General features: G+C 37.5%; 1 protein-coding gene across 1 annotated transcript in view; it reads left to right on the top strand.

Annotated features, from left to right (window-relative positions):
- LOC130438901 (transient receptor potential cation channel subfamily M member 4-like) overlaps window positions 1-21,429 on the top strand; it is a 51,461-nt gene that overhangs the window by 9,451 nt on the left and 20,581 nt on the right. Inside the window, exons 2-11 of the mRNA XM_056771181.1 lie at window positions 699-760; window positions 2,572-2,749; window positions 5,209-5,389; window positions 5,983-6,152; window positions 8,571-8,739; window positions 14,058-14,122; window positions 14,245-14,475; window positions 18,221-18,323; window positions 18,972-19,093; window positions 19,293-19,529. Of these exons, the coding sequence (XP_056627159.1) occupies window positions 699-760; window positions 2,572-2,749; window positions 5,209-5,389; window positions 5,983-6,152; window positions 8,571-8,739; window positions 14,058-14,122; window positions 14,245-14,475; window positions 18,221-18,323; window positions 18,972-19,093; window positions 19,293-19,529 (1,518 nt within the window). The remainder of the gene's footprint in view (window positions 1-698; window positions 761-2,571; window positions 2,750-5,208; window positions 5,390-5,982; window positions 6,153-8,570; window positions 8,740-14,057; window positions 14,123-14,244; window positions 14,476-18,220; window positions 18,324-18,971; window positions 19,094-19,292; window positions 19,530-21,429) is intronic.

Here is a 21,429-nt window from a genome sequence, read left to right on the forward strand (position 1 = left end):
ACTTCTGTAGATCAATGGTTTCAAAAGTTACAGCCGTTTGAAAAGTGAATTTTTGAACTGCTGGTGGCGCTATAGAGTGAGTGCTATAGACCCCATACTTGGTCACAGGATTTATGAGGACCACCACTATAAGTGTGGCTAATTTCATCATTTTCCCACTTACGGTTCATAGGGCTGTCATAGACTCCCTTTGGGGAAGAAGAAGAAAACCAACAGAAGAAGTAGTGGCTATAGCCCCTACAGGGCTTGCCCCGTAATAATTATAATAGATAAAGGGCAGGGCTGGAAAAGTGTGGGCATTAAGTGTGGGCATTTTTAACATTGATAGAAAAGGAAGGTGGATCAAGCAATTATGTTTCAATTAAAGATTACAAAAACAAACACTTGTTTTATTAAAAAATAAAAAATGTACTGCTGATGTACTATATGCAATATGGCCAGGAATGTGCATATAGAAAAGACAATAGAATGCATTGGAACCCATTATAATTTAAAATTCGTCCACACTGGATGCGGCGTGGCGCGTTGGGACAATCTCATCGAACCAATCCCTGTGTCGCATCCGGTATAGATATGGTGTATTTAGATTTAATCTTAACTTTAAAGTGGACATATCTAATATCACAGAATACATTAGTCATTCGAACCTTTATAGCTTGTATGTTTCCTTTGTATTTAAACTTTTTTATTGATTTCAGAGCTGGATTCCAGAAATTTTTAAAAAGAGAGTGTGCACAACGTTTGTGGAGGACACTTTCAGGTGAGTGATTTTCTATATGTGGCGTTGTATACATAACCATATTTTTTGTTTACTTGTTAGAATCTGTGAATAATTTAGCATTTTCTTAGATGATTTTCGGTGTTCATAGAAGTACAGATTCTTGTGTGTGATATATAACAGGGAGATTAAAGTCCGGGTAAACCAATATTAAATATGTTTTATGATTGTGTCATAGAGCTGGAAGGATAGACAATATCATATCGAATCGCGTTATAATTTATGTCGATAACGATGATAAGCCATTGGCATTTTGACTCGATATGGATTAATTTTACAGTCTAGGAGATAGAGGACCGGTACATAATTCGGTCGATACCGGATTATCGTTAAGCTTCATGACAAACGATACTGTTAAAGATACTTGCGTTGTTTTATTTCTGTGTTTTCGTGTGTTAAATGGCGAATTAGAGGCTGCTGCCTGTCATTTTCCATCCCAAAATTATGTCTGAATTGTCGAAGTTTGCTCAACGTATGTGTGATATCTAGGGCCATATGATTACCGTGATGTATTTGTAATCTGTTTGTTTTGCGTGTTTATGAGTGAAACATTGGAATGGTTGCCCCTTTGGATCTTTCAGCGTCCGCAGTTCGCAACGAGGAAATTTCCGTCAAACTTCCCTTTGCGGCAACTCGTGAAAAGTCCTTTATTTGAGAACAAGTTGTAACATTGTTTTTAATAATTCGGCCACAGAGTATATTTACTTACGCTAGTAAATTGAAGTTAATGTTCTGGTAAAATTAGAAAAAATATTACATATAATTAAAAAAATATATTACTTGCTTAGAAAATAGTACTTAAATTTATGTAGACCTAAAACCAGAAAGGGAAAAATAAATACGGTCTAGCAGCCAAATAATCATAGTGATGTAAAGTGATGTTGAATTACATTATGTTGTGCTCCTATGCACATGCTAAGTGCCGGTGCTCAGAATCATTTGCAAACTGCAGTTCTAAAGCTCAGCTGTAATAAAGATACTTTAAATGTTTAACATCTTTTTACTTTATGTGTTTTTGCATCAAATTATAGATAGTATCGATAACACTATTGAAAAGTACCGGTATAGATAAAATCTTAACGATACCCATCCCTACTAACAAACAGCAGAACTAAACGCAACAAAAGTCATTTCAGTTTTACATACGCTTCAAAGTACAAAAACTGAATGAACTGGTACATGTTGTTTATGGCCTAATAGCCTCTGTGTTGCAACAGTGCATGTCTAATTGGGTAATATCAATGACTTGGTTTAATTGAATTTTAACTGGTTTAAAGTTAACTTTTGTTAGATTGTTTTGTTAATAAGCTGTATTAAAAGTAGATTCTTTTTAATAAATTATATTTTGAAATAGAATATTGTTATCGATCAATATAGAAAAATACTATCAAGTTTACATTTTTGCCTATATTGCACAGCCCAAGTGTCTTACACCATTTAAAATGTGTTATTAACCAGATCAACCAAATATGAATGATAAAAAAACCCGGCAATTAAATAAAATAAGCTAATAAAATAATGCGTGTGCAGGAGAGTTGGCAACCCTGAGCTCGTGATTGAGCAGACCTGTTCAACTCCAGAATCGGTACTATGTACTTCAAAATCTCTCACATTTATAATGTGTTTAGAAACAATTTTCAACATTTCTTTACCCGGACTTTAAATAATTTACAATTTAAATTTGCTTAAGGCATTAAATGTCAAGAGAAAAAAAGAAATGTCACAAAAACTCATTAGCAATAAAGGTCATAACGAATTGAGGCTGAATTTTGAGGTCTTCTTTTCTTTTGCAGCAATGGCCGTCTATGTCAGTGTGGGGTTGCGCGGGATGGCCATCAGTCAGTGGCCCTGGGTGATTACTTTAGCACAGCCATTGTCAGTCTGTGGGACAGTGCACAACACTCCTCAGAAAAGGCCACAGATGCATTCGGAGAGCTGGAGTTTGCAGGAGCTGGCAAGAGACACAGCTCTGTGAGTTCCTCTAAAGATCTATACTGAACTGGTCTGTTGAAATAAATGTTATGGTTTTAATCTTTTATTGCCAATAGTGGATAGTACCAAAGTGTTTTTACTTTCAAGTACATTACAAATATCCGCACTTATTAGTGTTTTTCCTTAAGAAATGTTTTACTTCACTACTTTATAAGGCATATATCATACATATTAATCCACCACATTTCATAAATTAATGTTGTTTTTTAATGCATGTGCTTGGTTACGAGCATCCCGGATGCATAATGATGCACTTAAAGCACCTTCTCTTAATTTCACGGGGATCTCTGCTCCACATGTTTATAATATTAAGAACACAAAGAGAAGAGATATGTAGTACATCAGTTTAAAAATAGTTATTGTGTGTGAATGATGCACAATATTTAGACCGCTTCCAATGCTATAAATAATGACAGTCATCAGCTAGTACCTGGCTCCACCAAAATACAGCAATTGAATCTGTTACCAGTCACAGATATAAACAATATACAGAATGTCAAGACTGTGTAGTCTTTTTAAGAATGTTAATACTTTATTTTCTAAATAAATTTTATCTGTTGCTATGACAGATAACTATTAGAGGACTATTCTTCCATTTATATACCACATATCAAATTAACTGATGAAAAGAAGAATCAATTCCCTTTCGAGAATAGTTTACTCAACATTGCATCAGAAGATGTGGTATGGGGAATCCCTTCCTCACAAAACCTATTTGAAGCCGAGCCCGGTGCCGAATTCCGGACTCGGAACACTTCCCTCAGAAAGAAAGGCAAATACGCATAACCCTTCCTATTCATTATATGCAAGTGTGAACTCTTGAAATGATGTTTTATAAACAAACTTCAGGAGGAACACGTCAGATAATTCACCTAATTACATTGGTAGAATATAGTTGAAAGAAAAAGTATGTAAACCCTTTGGGCTTACTTGGATTTCTTCATAAATTGGTCATAAAATGTGTTCTGATCTTCATCTAAGTCACAACAATAGAGAAACACAGTCTGCTTAAACTAATACCGCACAAACATTATACGTTTTCATGTTTTTATTGAACACAACATGTAAACATTCATAGTGCAGGGTGGAAGAAGTATGTGAACCTTTGGGTTTAAAAACTGGTTGACCCTCCTTTGGCAGCAATAACCTCAACCAAACGTTTCCTATAGTTGCAGATCAGACCTGCACAACGGTCAGGAGAAATTTTGGACCATTCCTCTTTACAAAAGTGTTTCAGTTCAGTCCATGAAGTCCATTCTTGTTTAATGTTTTCCTTATTGTAGATTTGTCAACAAAAATGTTAGCATGTGCCAGAGATTTCTGTAAGTGTTTAGCTGACACTCTAGGATTCTTCTTCACCTCATTGAGCATTCTGCGCTGTGCTCTTGCAGTCATCTTTACAGAACGACCACGCCTAGGGAGTGTAGCAACAGTGCTGAACTTTCTCCATTTGTAGACAATCTGTCTTACCGTGGACACATGGACATCAAGACTTTTAGATATACTTTTGTAGCCCTTTCCAGCTTTATATAAGTCAACAATTCTTGATCGTAGGTCTTCTGAGAGCTCTTTTGTGCGAGGCTTGGTTCACATCAGACAACGCTTCTGCAGAACAGCAAACTCAAAACTGGTTTGTGTTTTTTATTGGACAGGCCAGCTTTAATCAACACATCCAATCTCATCACATTGATTGGACCCCAGGTTGGCTGACTCCTGGCTCCAATAAGCTCTTGGAGAAGTCATTAGCCTAGGGTTTCACATACTTCCACCCTGCACTATGAATGTTTACATGTTGTGTTCAATAAAAACATGAAAACGTATAATGTTTGTGCGGTATTAGTTTAAGCAGACTGTGTTTCTCTATTGTTGTGACTTAGATGAAGATCAGAACACATTTTATGACCAATTTATCCGCATCACTTGTCTCCGTTCAACAGTTTTCTAGCATTTCACCACCAACCCCTTCGCCGCACATCTTACTCCTGAAACCGAGGGGGGTACTCTAGGTTCGTATTGTTCCGAAAATGAGACGACCCTGATTAAAAAGACAGCTGCTATTGCCCTATAGATACTATTTGCACTAAGTGAAAATAGTGATAGATGATATTTACAATAGTATAGAGTAGATTCTGTTCAGATATTTGTACATTTTTACTCCTTCACTACATTATGAAGTATATCATACTTTTTACTCAACAAATTTTAATAAATTAGTGTTGTTCCTTAACCTTTTTTATCCTTAAGTATTTAAACTTAAAAATAAAGTACTTTTAAATGTACTTAAGTACTGTATTAAAGGTAAAAAAAATAATTATTTTGAGCTTGAATATGTCAAAAAATCAGCTATTTGATGAATTTTGATTGAATTTTTTCTTTAAAGTTTATTGTTGTGATTTATAACATCAAATTCTGTTTTAATTGTCCCTCCTTTCCTACAGTTTTTGCGTCTTTCCAACAGCACACATCCTTCTAGAGTCTATGAAATGATGAAGGAACACTGGAAACTGACTCAGCCCAACCTTGTGGTATCAGTGGTTGGTGGCGAAGGGAGGTCAAAGGTTAAGGGCTGGGTGCGAGAGGTGCTCAGGCAGGGGCTGGTTCAAGCTGCACAGAGTACAGGTGTCCTCTACTTCCTTATATATTATGTTTGGTTCCTAACCTAGTAATCTGCCTATTGAGGCAATATTTTGATAAAATAACATACTTTATGCTTTATTCAAGAAAGCTGTTACAAACGATTTTATTTATTTAATTATAGTACTTTTTAATTTGACTTTACTTAATGTACTGTTCACAGCAATCACAGTGTATATTGTGACTAACTCACAATATTTGTGGATATCTTACAGAAAGGTGGAGTATAAAAAACAATATCCATGATAGTTTAATACATGAAAGATTGCAGCTGCCTCTGTAGGCAGCAGGGAGCAAGGTAGCTTACTTGGTTTGGAACAACCAACAGTCTAAATGTTCTTTATATTGTATGTAATAAAAGATGTTGATGTTGTGTAAAATGCGAGATGACAATAGTGAATGCAATAGAATAGAATAATGTCAAGTGCCATATTTGAACAAGAATGTGGTTTGGAAAATAAAAACTAATAGTTTGCAGTTATACATACTAGTTCTATTATAATGAATAATTAAATAATTGATAAATAATCTTGGGGTGTATGGGGTATACACTGTATTTCCTTTCTTTTGAAACACAGGGGCTTGGATCATTACCAGTGGATTGAGGGAAGGCATTGGCAGAATTGTTGGAGAGGCTGTGAAGGATCATGCCACTGCAATTTCCTCTGTGTCTCTGAATAAAGTGGTTCCTATAGGCATTGCTCAATGGGGCCTGGTACAAAATCGCCAACAGCTTGTCAACACTGAGGTATTGCGACAGAATAATGTATACATTTCTTTAGTAACACTTTACAATAGGGTGCTATTTGTTTACATTAGAAAATGCCTTAGCTAACATCAGCTAAAAATGAACAATTGAGTTTTTCAGCATTTATTAATCCTTGTTAATGTTAACTAATTATTAACAAATAACACCTCATTGTAAAGTGTTTCCATTTCTTTGTTCAGTTGAATACAAAGAAAGCTATTTGAAAGAATGTTAACAACTGACAATTCTGGGGCATCTTTGACTACCTTAGTACAAAAACCAGGGGATTATACACTGTATTACCTAGGGAAATACCTATGTATAAATGTATAGGATAATGCAACGTAAGTCGCTTTGGATAAAGGCGTCTGCCAAATGCGTAGATGTAAATGATGTCATTTGAAAATGAATTAAAACCATTGTTTCCTCAGAAGTTCTTCCTTTGGTAGTTTACGTAAGACTCATTTAGTTTCACAACGTAGAACACAGGTTTTATACGGCACACTCATCACGAACGAGCGACAGCGTTTTGGGGGAGGAGAGAGTGAAGTTTTCGCGGCAGTCCCAGCTTAACGTAGGCGGAGACTATGTCTAGTGACGTACATACGCGGCGGTTAGAGACAAGTCTCGTTTTCGTGATTCTGAGTCGTTTTACAAGCCAGTAACTTTATTATTTATTCACCTTAGGACTTACAACTTGGCAGACTGCTTACTTTCAAACACTTAAACATAACACACTGCATTAAATGTAATTTTCATGATCTAATGCTACTTACTCTTTAACTAGACTATTTGCAGTAAAGCACAGGAACCCCAAATTTACCATAGTTTCATTTTACAGTTGAACCATGATACAGTTAAACTTTGGTAATACAAATTGTAAAAAATCAGACAATACATTGTAGCTGTGTGTATATGTACACCAAACGGTGCTCATATATATAATTTAGGCAAACCTGTAGGGGCAGTAGGGGCTTAATAATCAGGCTAAATGACCATACACGTTGACATCTAAATATTTTACTTCAACTATAAAATCGAAACTGGAAATTGATAAGAATCGGAATCTATAAGCAGAATCGGAATTGGTATCGATATTCAAACGATACAAATCCCAGTAGGATCTATTGACAGAAATGCTATATTATATACATAATTATGTCTTTAGAGGTGTATAAAGACCTTACATTATGAAGCGTTGTGTTTGTATTACCTTACAATGAGTTATTTCTATCTATACACCACGGGTCCACTAACATGCAATTCACCATGTTGTTGCTACAGGATCCTTAAACGGACAGACTGCTCCACAGAGCACGTATTATAAATACGTTATCTCTTTCGGCAAATGAAAAATAACATCTTTGTCCTTTGAGAGCTGCCGTTGTGCTATGAAAGGGAGTGGTGGAATGCCTCGTTGATTGCAATTTGCCACCAGATGCCACTAAATTGTTCACATTGCTCCTTTAATAGGCTGCTTTAAAAAACGTTATAAAATTTATATTTATTTTATTTTATAATGACGAGATCATTGAAGTTTCATACTTACCTTGAAAAGTAATGGTTGCTTTTCTGAAAAAAACCCTGAAATAATAAACCTCGATGACATATGCATCCGACAAACGTGACCTCCGGAGGATGCAGCCTTCAAATTGAGACGCAGCTCACTAGTTTTACTTGGACAAAGCTTGACAATAAGAACTGAAAAAACTAATCTCAAACCTTTGTCCTGACAGTATCCTTGTAAATGTAGTCTGTTATGTCTTAAGTGAACATAAAACAGTATGGAAATAAAATTTGTGTTACACATTTACATTACAATAGATCAATGCATCTCTTCAAGGAGCAGCGCCATAATAACCATATCTGTATTTTAATGTTCATTATTCAAAAAAATGACAAAGACACATCATGGTAGTGAATGATGCCCAAGAACTGATTATTATTTTTGGGGGAACTATCCAGCTGTCTCAGACTCAATTACTGCAGGGCCAGAACTCTGCAGAGTTTAGCTCCAACCAACCCCAACCCACACCTGCGTCGGAATTTCTAGTAATCCGGATGACCTTGATAAACTGGATTAGGTGTGTTTGATTGGGGTTGGAACAAAACTGTGCAGAGCTGTGGCCCTCCAGGAACTGAATTTGAGACCACTGATTTCATGCTATTTAACTTTTCTTATGTGGGTTGAAATGCGCTTGTAATATCCCTATATGCTGTGCACATATTCTACAGTAACAATAATGCAGAATTAGCATCTAAGTGTAATTTTTTGCAATAATTATTGCTACATTACATTACATTGTCTCAAAACAATTCATAATCTGTAATTCGAAGATAAAGCAGCATTGCGCACTTGCAAATTATAATGATCCATACATCAGTTTTGAGTTGTTTTTCTTTATCTGGCTCCTTTAGGGAAGTTTCCCCGCAAAGTATTATGTATCAAATACATCTCGTGACACTTGCAGTTTGGATAATAACTACATGGCCTTCCTCCTGGTGGATGACGGCAGCGTCGGTCGTAAAGGTGGCGAGGTCAGCTTTAGAGCCAATCTGGAATACTACATTTCCTGTCAGCGTTCAGGTATATCACACTGAGGGTTAGACAAAGCTTTCAGTACATTTTTATAAATATAAAATCTGATTCTGTTGATGTAGCACAGTTTAAAACTCTTTGAATTTAAACTAAAGACACAGAATTTCACTTATACGTTTATATACGTTTCACACATATACGTTTCACTTAGGAACTACCAGGGATATACCAATTTAAGGCACACAGGTTCAAGTTTCTTTTTGAACACAAAAGGGACCATGAGAAGTGGATATGGACAATTTATTTTATTAGTAATAATGCAACTTTCTATTAAATGACCAGAGAAAGAGAAAGACTGTCAATGAACGAATGAATGCTCACAGCTATCAGTAGCGGGCAGCAAAAATTACAGTGGCATGAATGCAGACAAACAAACTTTGCACAAAAATAAATGTGCTAAGCTAAGGAACTGTGGCCCACTAGCAGTAAGACAGTTTCAAATGGCCTACAATAATATCCAACGCACACAAAAAAACCCTACAAAACAAAATCTACAGGGAAAAGAAAACAGTAAACTGTGGGAGAAACATCAATGCTAGGGATTGGGAATGGCTAGCCTGCCCACTCTGGACTCCCCCAGCTCCTGAAACTACAGCCAAATTAAACTAAACTGCAATTGGGCAATTGCAAGGAAAAACTAAACAATTAAGGGGAGAACTAGGGAAAATATCAATTAATTTATAATATTCGTTAAAGAAACCAAAATACAAAAAAAGATGAAAAACAAACAATTTAACCTAGAGCACTATCAAACCCATTCAGGCACCAATTTAGGCACCTGGGTTCAACAGATCAATTCTTACAACAGTGTGGTACAAGAGAGCAGGTCTCTGCTAAATGCATAAATGTAAGAGCACAGTTCTCTTGCAATAAGAAACAAACATAAATAAATAAATAAATAAATAAACAAGCAGCAATTGCAAGTTGGCCTCAAAGCAAGCTGGCGATAGAGCAAGCAAGCAATAGCAAGCGAGCAAGCAACAGATAGTTAGCAAAAAAGGCAAAGCAAAACGGCAGCATTGATTCGTCAGGCCACTAAAGCACTGGTTTACAGCTAAAATATGAGTCAGAAATATGAAACAATCAATTGAAATACCTTTAAAGGAGATCACAAAAATAAGAGTGGGTTTAACATACCAACATGCAGGAAAACACGTCACCTATCTGGCAGAACAACAACTTTATCACTAAGCAAACATATTAAAAATTATTATATATTCACTATGTGCACAGTTTATTCAAAAGGAATACAAACATTTACCTACAGGAAGACGCACGCAGCCATGTAAACGGAGAGATTCGATGAGGCGAAATATCACACTGGAATGGCAAATAGCCACTTTACACAGCAGTAGTAGAGTAACGAAGAGACAGCAGCCTTCCAGGAGGGTGGCATAGCATAATTAAGCCAAATAGATGAAACGAAAAATAGAAAATGGAAAAAATCTTCTACTGACGCAATATCCCGTGTACCAAGTGTATATATGTTTTCCATCTGCACTTACCCCATGTGTTTTTTTTTTCAAATATGTATATAAATATATATATTTTTTACATATGTGTGTTAGCTAAAATGTGGTGCATTAAAAAAAGCGAGGCATGTAAAGCAGAACCGGCTTAAGGCAGGAAGTCTCAGAGAAGATTGTGGGGAGACAGTATGGTGGGAGAGACCTCAAGCCCAACTGCAACAACCCAGCTACTTTGCGTCATGGATTGGCCGACAGGGGACCAAAAGCATAAAGAGAGAACAAAATAATGAAATTTATAATAATAAATTTATAATAGTAATGAGAATGCATATTTTTTTTATATATTAAAAATAACATGGAAATTATACTCTTCCTAGTACCCCCCAAATAATTTAGAAGTGTGTGTGGAAGTGCTTCATTGTGGCTGCTCTCAGGCAAAGAAGGTTAACCGATTTGAGAGTATTAAAGAGTAAGGAAAGGTCTCTGGTTTATTGTTATGAATTGTCTATCTATCTTGGACCGAGAACTGTGTTAAAGTCGCCTGCAAAAATGACTGTCCAGTTGGAAAGATTTCCGAGGAGGGAAATAAATCTTTGAAAAAAAGAGGATCATTTGTGTTTGGATTATATAGATTTCCAATTGTAACTGGGCTATTTTCTATTGAGATATTCATGATAATGAAACATCCTGTAACAGTGGTGTCATGAATGAAAGAAATGTGTTTACTTATTAAAATGCATACTTTGTTTTGTACAGTAATGAACAAAGAATACATTATTATATTTTGATGATTTAAATCTGACTCCGATAAATTAGTTTCTTGCAAAATCCATATGTCAGCATTTAATTTATTTAAGTGGTTCAAAACTTGTATCTTTGCCTGAGAGCCGAGTCCACAAACGTTCCAATGAGAGAGAGAGAGAGAGAGAGAGAGAGAGAGAGCGAGAGAGAGAGGTGCTGGGCAGTTAAGGTTTTGTTAATATCAGAAAAGCCGGGGGGTGATGTCCTTATCACAATGTAATTGTCCATCAATGTATAATTTGTCCACCTTAAAAATTCCCCACCGCACCATGGGCCACTCGATCCACAACGTTGACATCAGCCAACCACTTTCCCAAACGACGCCATACACTCTGTCTGAATTGAACATTTAATTTATGGGCAAAAGCTCTGGTGGTCCTTTCAGCAGTCGGCATGCCTATTGCGACAACTGTGGCATTGTGCTGTGTAAAAAAAACTGCACATTATAGAGTGGCCTTTTATTGTAGCCAGCCGAAGGCACACATGTGCTATAGTCATGCTGTATGAACAGCATCTTGATATGCTACACTTTGGCATGACTTACTGATAAAATCACACAGTAAATTACTGCAGCAGAAATAGGCGAATAATGTGAAAATGTGTGTATAAGCAAGATCATCCAAAAAAAGAGTATAACCAATGTAAACATTTGTATGCGAGTAAGAAAAGGTGCAAAACAGAATACTAACACAAACTCGGTTACATATGATTAAAGGAAATTGCGTTGTAAAAGTTTAATTATCATTAATGTTTAAGGACAAATTCTAGACTAATAAACCAGCCTTAATAAGCACTGCATTGTGAGTATAAAATATGAATTACAATGAATCCGCAGGATTTTGTTTTGGAAGCGTTTATAATCACTCACTTATAAAGACTCTTAACTGCAATTTCGGCGTTCATTTCCAGCTCCAGCTCATCAGTCACCATGATCACAAGTCCACTTTGACCAAAAACTCAATTTTTAAAGAACCATTACTTGCTGCAGTCCATTTTCAAGATTTGAAAGTTCATAAGAGCCACAAAAACACCATCTGTCATCTCATCAGAAGTATGCCCAGACATTATTGTGTAATGTCAGGCATGTGCATACAGGCATGTGGGGCCATGCACATTACTGACTAACATTTTGTGTTGCTTTGATGAAATTCAAACAAGTTGAATCAGTCTGGGTTTTTCAGATATTACTCTGATTCCTGCCCTAAATGTTGATGATTTTGCCTTTCATTGACCATTGTCACATTGTTTTGTGTTCACTGGATTACTAAGTATATAAGTGAAGAGTTTAAACTTTTTCCAACACGATTTCAACATCCATCTTGGCAATACCACAGTCACCCATTCCAAAATAGCCAGGAACCTCGGAGTCATATTTGATGAACAGCTGTCCTTCAATGATCACATTGCAAAGACAACACGGTCATGCCGATATGCCTTATTCAACATTAGAAAGTTCAGACCATATCTCACGGAGCATGCGGCACAACTCCTTGTCCAGGCCCTGGTAATCTCAAGGTTGGACTACTGCAATGCTCTCCTTGCTGGTCTTCCTGCAATGGCTATCAAACCACTTCAGCTGGTTCAGAACGCAGCAGCACGCCTCGTCTTCCAACAGCCCAAAAGGGCTCACGTGACTCCCCTTTTCATCTCTCTTCACTGGCTACCGGTTGCAGCCCGTATCAGATTCAAGTCACTAATGTTTGCCTACAGGACTTTCACTGGATCTGCACCGGCTTACTTCCACACTCTCCTGCACTCCTACACCCTATCAAGATCCCTGCGTTCAGCAAATGTGGCGGCTTGTATTGCCTTCCCATGGGGGCAGTAAATCACTCTCCCGCTCTTTCTCATTCACAACTCCTTCCTGGTGGAACATTCTTCCTATCTCTGTCCGTTCAACCACATCTCTCACAACATTTAAAAAACTACTTAAAACCCATCTCTTCTGTGAATACTTTAAAAATAATAATAATACACTAACCCTTTCTCTCAACAGGTAGTGGTCTAGCTTTTGTTGAAACCAGTAACTTTGTATTGGCACCTAATGTATTATGGCTCCTGTATGAACTATTGCTTATTGCTCCTAAACTCTTTGTAAGTCGCTTTGGATAAAAGCGTCTGCTAAATGTCTAAATGTAAATGTAAATGTAAGCTTTAATATTTAGTATATCGAGATCGAACACAGTAAGTGATTAAAGTGTTCCTTTAAAAGAAAGGTTAAAAAGAATTCAAGATATGAAGATAAGGTGGTGCCGAACCAGTGGTGGTCTTGTAGGCCAGGAGCAGAGTCTTGAATTTGATGCAAGCGACTATAGGGAGCCAATTTATCTTAATGAATAGAGTAGTGACGTGTGCTCTCTTCGGTTCATTAAAGATAACTTTTGCCGCAGCACTCTGAATTATATGTAGAGGTTTGGTTGTGCAAGTTGGAAGTCCACCCAGTAGCGCATTGCAGTAGTCCAGTCTGGACAGGACCAGAGCCTGTACTAGGACTTGCGTAGCATGCTCTGATAGGAAGGGTCTAATTTTCCTAATATTGTAGAGGATAAATCTACAGGACCGGGCGGTGCTAGCAATTTGATCTGTGAAGTTGAGCTGATCAACGATCACCACTCCCAGGTTTCTTGCCTTTCTGGAAGATGTGATGGTTGATGAGCCCAGTTGAATGGAGAGGCTGTGATGAGGCTTTGTATCGGCCGGGATTGCAAGCAGTTCTGAATTATTAAATGGAATTATTTACAGCCATGGAATTGATCCTTACTCCGCCTATAACAGTTAAGTGTCAATAACAATGTATATGGAAGCTGTTTTTATTAATAAATCAAAATGTCACTTCAAATTAAAGGTGTTATTACCTTCCTGAAAGGTGCCAACTGTCCTGTTTCACACCGATAGTAATTTCGGCTACCCTAATTTATTTTATTAAATGGAAGTTAAAACCATTTTGAATCGTTCACAGCTATGGTCTGTAAATATATTTTTTTAAATTATGCATTCTGAGTGACATGCCTGTTGCTTAAACAATCTGATTTGCAGGCAGTGCAAGCATTGATATCCCTGTTCTGTGTATGCTAATATCTGGAGAAGCGGCTATGCTAGAGGTAAGCAGAATATAGTTTCTCAAAACAACTTTCTCTCCACTATGTGTCCTTATTAAATTATTATTTCTTTGTTTCCTTTGATTTCTTTGTTAAAATGCCTTTACCATGTGTCTTCTTATCAGGCATTAGATATTTCGCTGAAGAATGCAATGCCATGGTTGGTCTTGGCCGGTTCGGGGGGTCTTGCCAACCTTGTGAGCGACATTGTGGAAAATGTGCAATCTGCTCCGAAGTCTCCACCTGGGGGAGCAGAGGAGGATGTGACTCCTAACATGGAACTTAAAGAACGAATGGCAGAGAAAGTGAAGAAGCATTTTCCTTCAGAACATGATACAGACAAACTTGTAGACAAGGTACATTTTAAATGATTAAGCTTAAATGCCATCAACACAACGTTTGTTAAAGATTGTGGGGAGTGATTATTATTACAGAGAATCAGTAAATAGTCAGAGTTCTCGGCGTCCCGCTTGGGACTTTCCATAGTTTATAACTCTGGCCGCCATGGTCGCAGCGGGGCTAACCCGGGCACGTCGGAAAGGTCTCCACCCCGTCCTCCTTTTATGTTCCAATTTACATCCAACAACAGTACACATTTGTTGTGTCCAAGACATTTTTGTCGCTGGCTAGTGACTACATCTGCTCTTGCCTGAAAATGGCAGATAGCATGTCTCTGGCGGATGATGGAACAAGGCGCTCATAAGGCAGAGTCTGTGAGCGGTCATAGGCAGGTGTAAATCAATGTGACGTCAGATTGTTAGGGGATCCCTAACAGCCTGTTTTGTGTCACTGTAGTGGTTTAAAGGAGACTACAAAAAGAAGAATCGATTGATTTGTATAATAACAGGGTGTTTCTGCACACGCTGGCGACTCAATTTCTGGTAGATAAACATTTAAAAGTGCATTCTCTGGGATTGCGGCCCTTTAAAAGAAAATAATTACTGGAAAAAAGCAAGCTCTTACCTTATAAATATTTTATCCCTAACAAAGTTAAAATATATCTGCAAAGCAGCGATGACGGGCACAAGTCATCAGCGCAACCGCCACCCGGTGGCATCAGGAAATCGGTGCACCGCTGGCACATGCATTTAAAGGGTTACACTATAACATCAAGATGGTTAAACATACACACCCACAGAGAACCATATATAAAACATTTTAGCACTTCACAATTGTTACAATAAATCCAGACCGATGCAGAAGGTAAGTATAATGACAGTCTTTACTGATGATACAACAGAACAGACAGGTAGGTCTTCAGATAAGTAGTGTTGTATTTGGCAGCCTGTTTTAATTTTAAAAGTCTTTGTGTCAAGCTGTCATTTTAGTTTTTTTAGTTTAGTTCATGCTCTTTGTAGTCTGGTCAAGTTTGAGTCGACTAAAACTCTGAGCATTTTAGTTTTATTTAAATCAGAATTTTCCATGACTATTTTCGTCTAGTTTAAGTCTATGAACATTTTTTTTTAGTCTCTTTTTAGAAATGTAATTTTATTTAACACAGTAAGTATAATACAAGTACCTAGTAGTAAAGATGAAATCAAAATTTTATTTTCACCAAACCTATTTCAAACAAGGTTATCTTAAAAAAATTATGCAAGTGCAGTTCATCATGAAAAGGTTAGTAACTGACAAAATACATTCATGTTACATACACATGGATAAATTAGGGCCATATAGTTAAACTGCAGTAAAATTCTTAGATACTATCGTGTTTGTGAACTTTACTATAGTATACGGTATTATTCAATTACTACAAGGGCACTACAATTTTCAATAGCAAATACTATTGTTCAATAAAATATTTTTTGTCTGTGTGTTCAATACAATAAGACTTTTAAAAACTCATAGTTTTTATTTTGTAAACCACATTTAGTCTCATTTTTATTCGTCAACAATATTGCATTATATAATGCAATCTTGTTGTATTGTTGCATGACCAGTATTTATGTTGCGTTTCGTTTTCGTCACGTGATAAAGTTTTGTTGACGACCATATTTCATCATTATTTTCGTTGACGAAAGCAACACTACAGATACGTATTCTAAAAACAGGTAAGTCTCTTCAAAACAGGCATGTAAGGTAAAAGGTAAAAACAGCAAAACGGGTCATGAACTGGTTGGCTTAACAACTAGACATGATCGTGAACAAATGGTAGAGGAGAGAATATGAGTATGAATGAGTCAAATGAGTGAATGAGGTGTGGGTGATAATCATGGTGGCTGACAGTGTACACTGGATTCTGGGAAATGTAGACCGGTTAAAGTGTACAGGCAGAAAAAACATTATTTATTGAAATTTATAGCCAATCTACATTAGTTACTGTACCATGAACTAACATGAACTTGAACATGAACTAATATAACATGTTAATGTCTCTGTTACGACTGTAAGGTCCGTTCCCTGAATTTAAAAAACGCCAATGGAACACACAACCAATGGAAGGCACAACGTGTCGTTCCCTACATCAGGGAACTAGGTAACAGTAACGTTCCCCTTCAGTCGATCTCTTGACGTTATGCTGAGAGACTAACTGGGGACCTATCTTTACACGCCCAGGCGCTGAGTCGTATCACAACCTCAAGCAGAGGGACACTGACTAGACTAGCTAGTCACAAGTGAGCGCTACTGCGAGATGTAATCTTCCAGTGGGATGAGTACTTGGTAGCATACCCTGAGAGGCTCGTAATGACCGCTGTCATGGATGGTGCCATTTGTCTCTATTATCGAGACGCCGTCCGGGGCCGTAAGGAACACTGGGCAAACACTGCTCTCCTCATTGGAGAGTGTGCTACTTAGGCCACATCCTACCTCCAGGGGAGGTTACATGTGGAGACACCAGCATGGTCTCACCTGTGGGGAGAACAACATGTGAAAAAATTAAAAAGTTTTAAATAAAACTAAAATGCGCCAGCCCTGCAGGTGAGTCTTTACATATGGGGTACGAGTCTGAGTATAGGGGTCCACCTGAGCAGGGACGACTTTACCAGTACTAGACTGCTCCGCCCAGTCTGTTACCACAGTTGCCAATTCTTAGTGATGGATGGAATGCCTGTACTTCGCCCTAAGGGTGAACAGTGATGAAGCCCTCTTTCGCGGGGCTCTGAATCTCTGGCGGGCCGTCGCTTGCATGGCCCCACTACCATAGGGACGGGGACGGCTGTGCACAGGACTTCGACGACCGATAGGTAGCAGGGTCACGATGGAGCAGTCTGCTTCATCACGAAAACCTCCATGGTGTCACCACACAAATGCATGCGAGATGGGGGCATCTAGACACATGAAAGTGCTTCCTTCTCGACGATGGAGTATTTTAGTTCAGCATTAGACATGGAAAGTGAAGCGAAAGCCTATGTCATCGAGCCACTTCAGAGCCGCATTAAACTGTGTGTAAATACATGTTTGCATTTTTTTTTTTTGCCGTTTTAGATTTGGTTTCTATGCTGCCATTGGTGTGTAAAAAGACTATAGACTAGTCAAGGGACCATTCTACTATGATATAGAACATTTAAAGTCCTGCAAAGATTCATTCTTTAACATATTCTATAGCTTAACTTCAACTTGAATGTAAAAAGTTAAAAATGTATTTTTCACACATATAAATTAGCTGAAAGAGCAGTTTGAATATATATACAATTTCAATGAAACAAAGGTTCTACAAGAGATTTGGGAATTTCATGGAGGCCTTATTTCAAGAGCCTTGTTTAAGAGGCTTGCTGGCTAGGGGTTCATGTATTTAAAATCCATAAACATGAATAAGTTTAATACAACCCCCTGGGTTATGCAACCTTAAAACCCATGGTCCCCCAGGGCTCCTGCTAGTCAAGGGGAACTGGCCCTGTTGACCCGGTCCATAATACACCTATCTTCCTACAGATTATTGCTCTCCTCCGTTTTAACTTGACTTTACTACTACTTGACATTTGTGCTGAAATTGAGTCATTATTTCTGTTTTAATTATTGAGAAACATTTTACCTTTTGCCTAACTTTTTACCTAAATTCATGAGATGCAAACATCTACCATGTGTTTGGAATATGTCAGTTGCTACATTTTTTATTGGACACTAATAGATGTATTTTTCTGTTTTTTTCTTTCTGGATAGCTGTTTAGCATCTACCAGAGCAAGGATCTTATCTCCATTTATCATGCAGAGCAGGAGGGAGCAGATGATTTTGACACTGTTTTACTTAAAACTCTTGTTCAAGGTAAAGTGACTCATCCACAGTAACATTAAATATATATGCAAGCATCATTTATGGGATCAATCTAAACAAGGCACAAAATGTGGACATTTCTGCTAATGAGTTTTTGAGAATCTAAGAAAAGTACAGAAGGGTCCGATCGACCCGAAATGGGCATATGTGTCTCATCACGGGCCCCTGGGTCGAGTTCCAGAGTTCCGTAACACTCGAACCTCGTCGACTACATGGTTTGCCCAAAAAGACACTGGCCGTCTTCAAAAAGATGCCAAATGTAAGCTCTAGAATACAGGGGTCAAAAGGTCAAATGGGGATCTTGAGTTCTGTGCTACTAGATGCTTCCTGAGACCGATATCTCCCTAGAAAGCAACTGCCTCATGAGGCCTTCGCAGGTACACAGCCCCATATAGATCTATGCGAGGGAAAGATATGAACGAAAATTGTTGGTAAAAATATTCTCATATCTCGACCTAGCCCTCTCGGTATGTAGTATAGAGCGATGTGACACAATTTTCTTTAGAGTTCCGGGCTCCTGGGGCCTCCACTGCCCATACTGGAGCCTTTGACACATGCAACCTATCCCATTATTTTTATCTGTGTTTGATGGACATGTCGTCTTTGATTTGTCATTTTTTTTCTCTGTATTTATACTAGCAAGTAAACATCGTGTCTCAGGGACAACTAATCCTTATGCTGATGAGTTGAAGCTGGCTGTAACTTGGAACAGAGTGGATATTGCCAAGAGTGAACTCTTCAAAGGAAACATCCTGTGGAAGGTAAAAGATTGTGACAGAAAATAATTGTGACAGAAAATAATAAAATCATACATTCAAACATTTAAAAACTATTTGTACACTGATGTATTATAATCTACATGAGTGATTGATTAATTATTGTTTGTTAATGACTTAGTAATGAAAGTTATTATACATTGTAAAACTATGGTTAACTGGGTACTTTTAATTTTCTACACAGTATGATGACCTAGAGGACTCCATAACTGATGCACTGAAAAACAATAAACCACAGTTTCTACGTCTCTTTATTGATAATGGTCTGAATATTTTGGAATACCTAACTTACGGCAGATTGGAGGACCTGTACAACTCCATCTCTGAAAACTGTCTGGTCAACTCACAGCTTCAGAATCTCCTAGGAGTCCGTCTGAATGAGGCCAGCCCTAATCAACCATGCAAAATCAGTCTTTATGAGGTAAGGATTTATGAATGAAAGGTAGGCTTTGTACAGTATTTTTCATGCCAAAACCCCTTTTCTACTCCAAATCTTCCTATTCTGACCACTTTTTATTCAGAAGGCAGTACAACACTTCAATGCAACTTGAAGTGCCACAACAGAAACAAATAAAAAACTCAAATAATGTAAACTATGCAATCAAAATAATTTGATTTCTTGGTCAGCCTTGAAATACTTTCGATTGCACCTCTTATTGGCAGGTACAATGGTGTTACCTGTCCTTACAAAAGCCAAATGACGATACTGTATTATTGTAGAAGACGTGAACACTTCTCCTTTGTCCTCATATCAAACGTTCTGACCTTAAAATAGTGCAGTATACGGCAAACATTTACATTCTTTGTACTTTTTTCTTTCCCAATTCCAGTTGTTTTATTTTTTGCAATCTTGAGCAGGAAGATTGCTCCCTCGAGGATAACATTGATGAATTCCTTGGTCTGATACACCAGACCTCCTTCCTTCTCCTGCCTGTGTACTTTTTCTCTACAGAGGACTATGTGACGACATATCATGGCTCAGTTGTACAGGAGGGGTCCTTAAGGGTGCAATCTCTAATGCCATCATTGTATGAATAAAACCTAAATCACTGATTTCATTACTACTGATGTATCTATACGATTTTTTTATTTGGCTTTAAAAACTAAAATGTAAAAAAAAACAGCTAGGAAATATACAGAGATTTGAAGTTCTCAACTCATGAAGACATCAACTCTAGTTTATTTATATAGTGCTTTTTACAATTTGCAATTTACAATGTTACAAACCAGCTGTACATGAAATATATTGACATTAAAAAAAAACATTAAATTTATAAAAGGAGCCTTAGAAGAACAAAATGATTAGATACACTCCCGATTCACATACTACGCCAAAAAATTTAAAATAAGAAATATATGGCGCACACACACACAGACACACACTGCAGTGTTATGGCAGAGAAGCCCCCCCCCCCCCCCCCCCCCGTCGTGCAAACAGTGCCAATGAATTCAAAACTTCAGTGGAAAAAACGGGAGAACCCAGGCCCAAACAGCTCGACTACAAGAAGGCCAGGCCAAAATACTACAAGAAGAAGATTGCGATTGTGTGCGGAGGCTGCACATTATGGCTAATATTACTAAAATTATGTTTAAGTACAATTTAATGAAAATATCAAACAATTCACTTCATGAAACGTCAAAATGTCACCATGAGCCGCTTTTTGGAATTATGTGCTTTAGAAACAGGTGGACCCCATAGAATACCATTATATGAAGCAGAGAGGGCTGCAGATTTACCAAACAATCTTCTTTATGGTTCTACTCAAGAAAAAAATGTCACCTACATCTCGGATGACCTGAGCGGGAGTAAATAAACAGCATATTGGAGATTTTGGCTGAACTATCCCTTTAATGCAGCCTACCAATACTGTAGAGGATTTGCATTATTAAAGTGTTGTGGATGCAAGGATAAAGATAAGTGTCTTTAATCTAGATTTAAAACTGACTGAGTGTGTCTACCTCTCGTACAGTTCAAGAAAGACTGTTCCAAAGTTTAGGCGCTAGGTAGGAAAAGGATCTTGATTTTGAAATTCTAGGTATCACCAACTGACCGGAGCCCTAATACATGAATGACTGTAATGCAATAGAAGCTCACTCAGGTACTGAGGAGCTAAACCATGTAGGGCTTTATAGCTAATCTGTAAGATTTTAAAGTTGATGCATTGCTCAATACGTAACCAGTGCAATTTTGATAGGACCGGGCTAAGATTCTCATGCTTTTTGTTTGTGTAAGAATTTGAGCTGCTGCGTTTTAAACTAGCTTGAGTTTTTGTAATAAGCTTACAGGGCAACCACCTAATAGTGCATCAAAGTAATCTAAT

This window comes from Triplophysa dalaica, chromosome 17, assembly GCF_015846415.1.
Source record: "Triplophysa dalaica isolate WHDGS20190420 chromosome 17, ASM1584641v1, whole genome shotgun sequence".
Taxonomy (NCBI): Eukaryota; Metazoa; Chordata; class Actinopteri; order Cypriniformes; family Nemacheilidae; genus Triplophysa; species Triplophysa dalaica.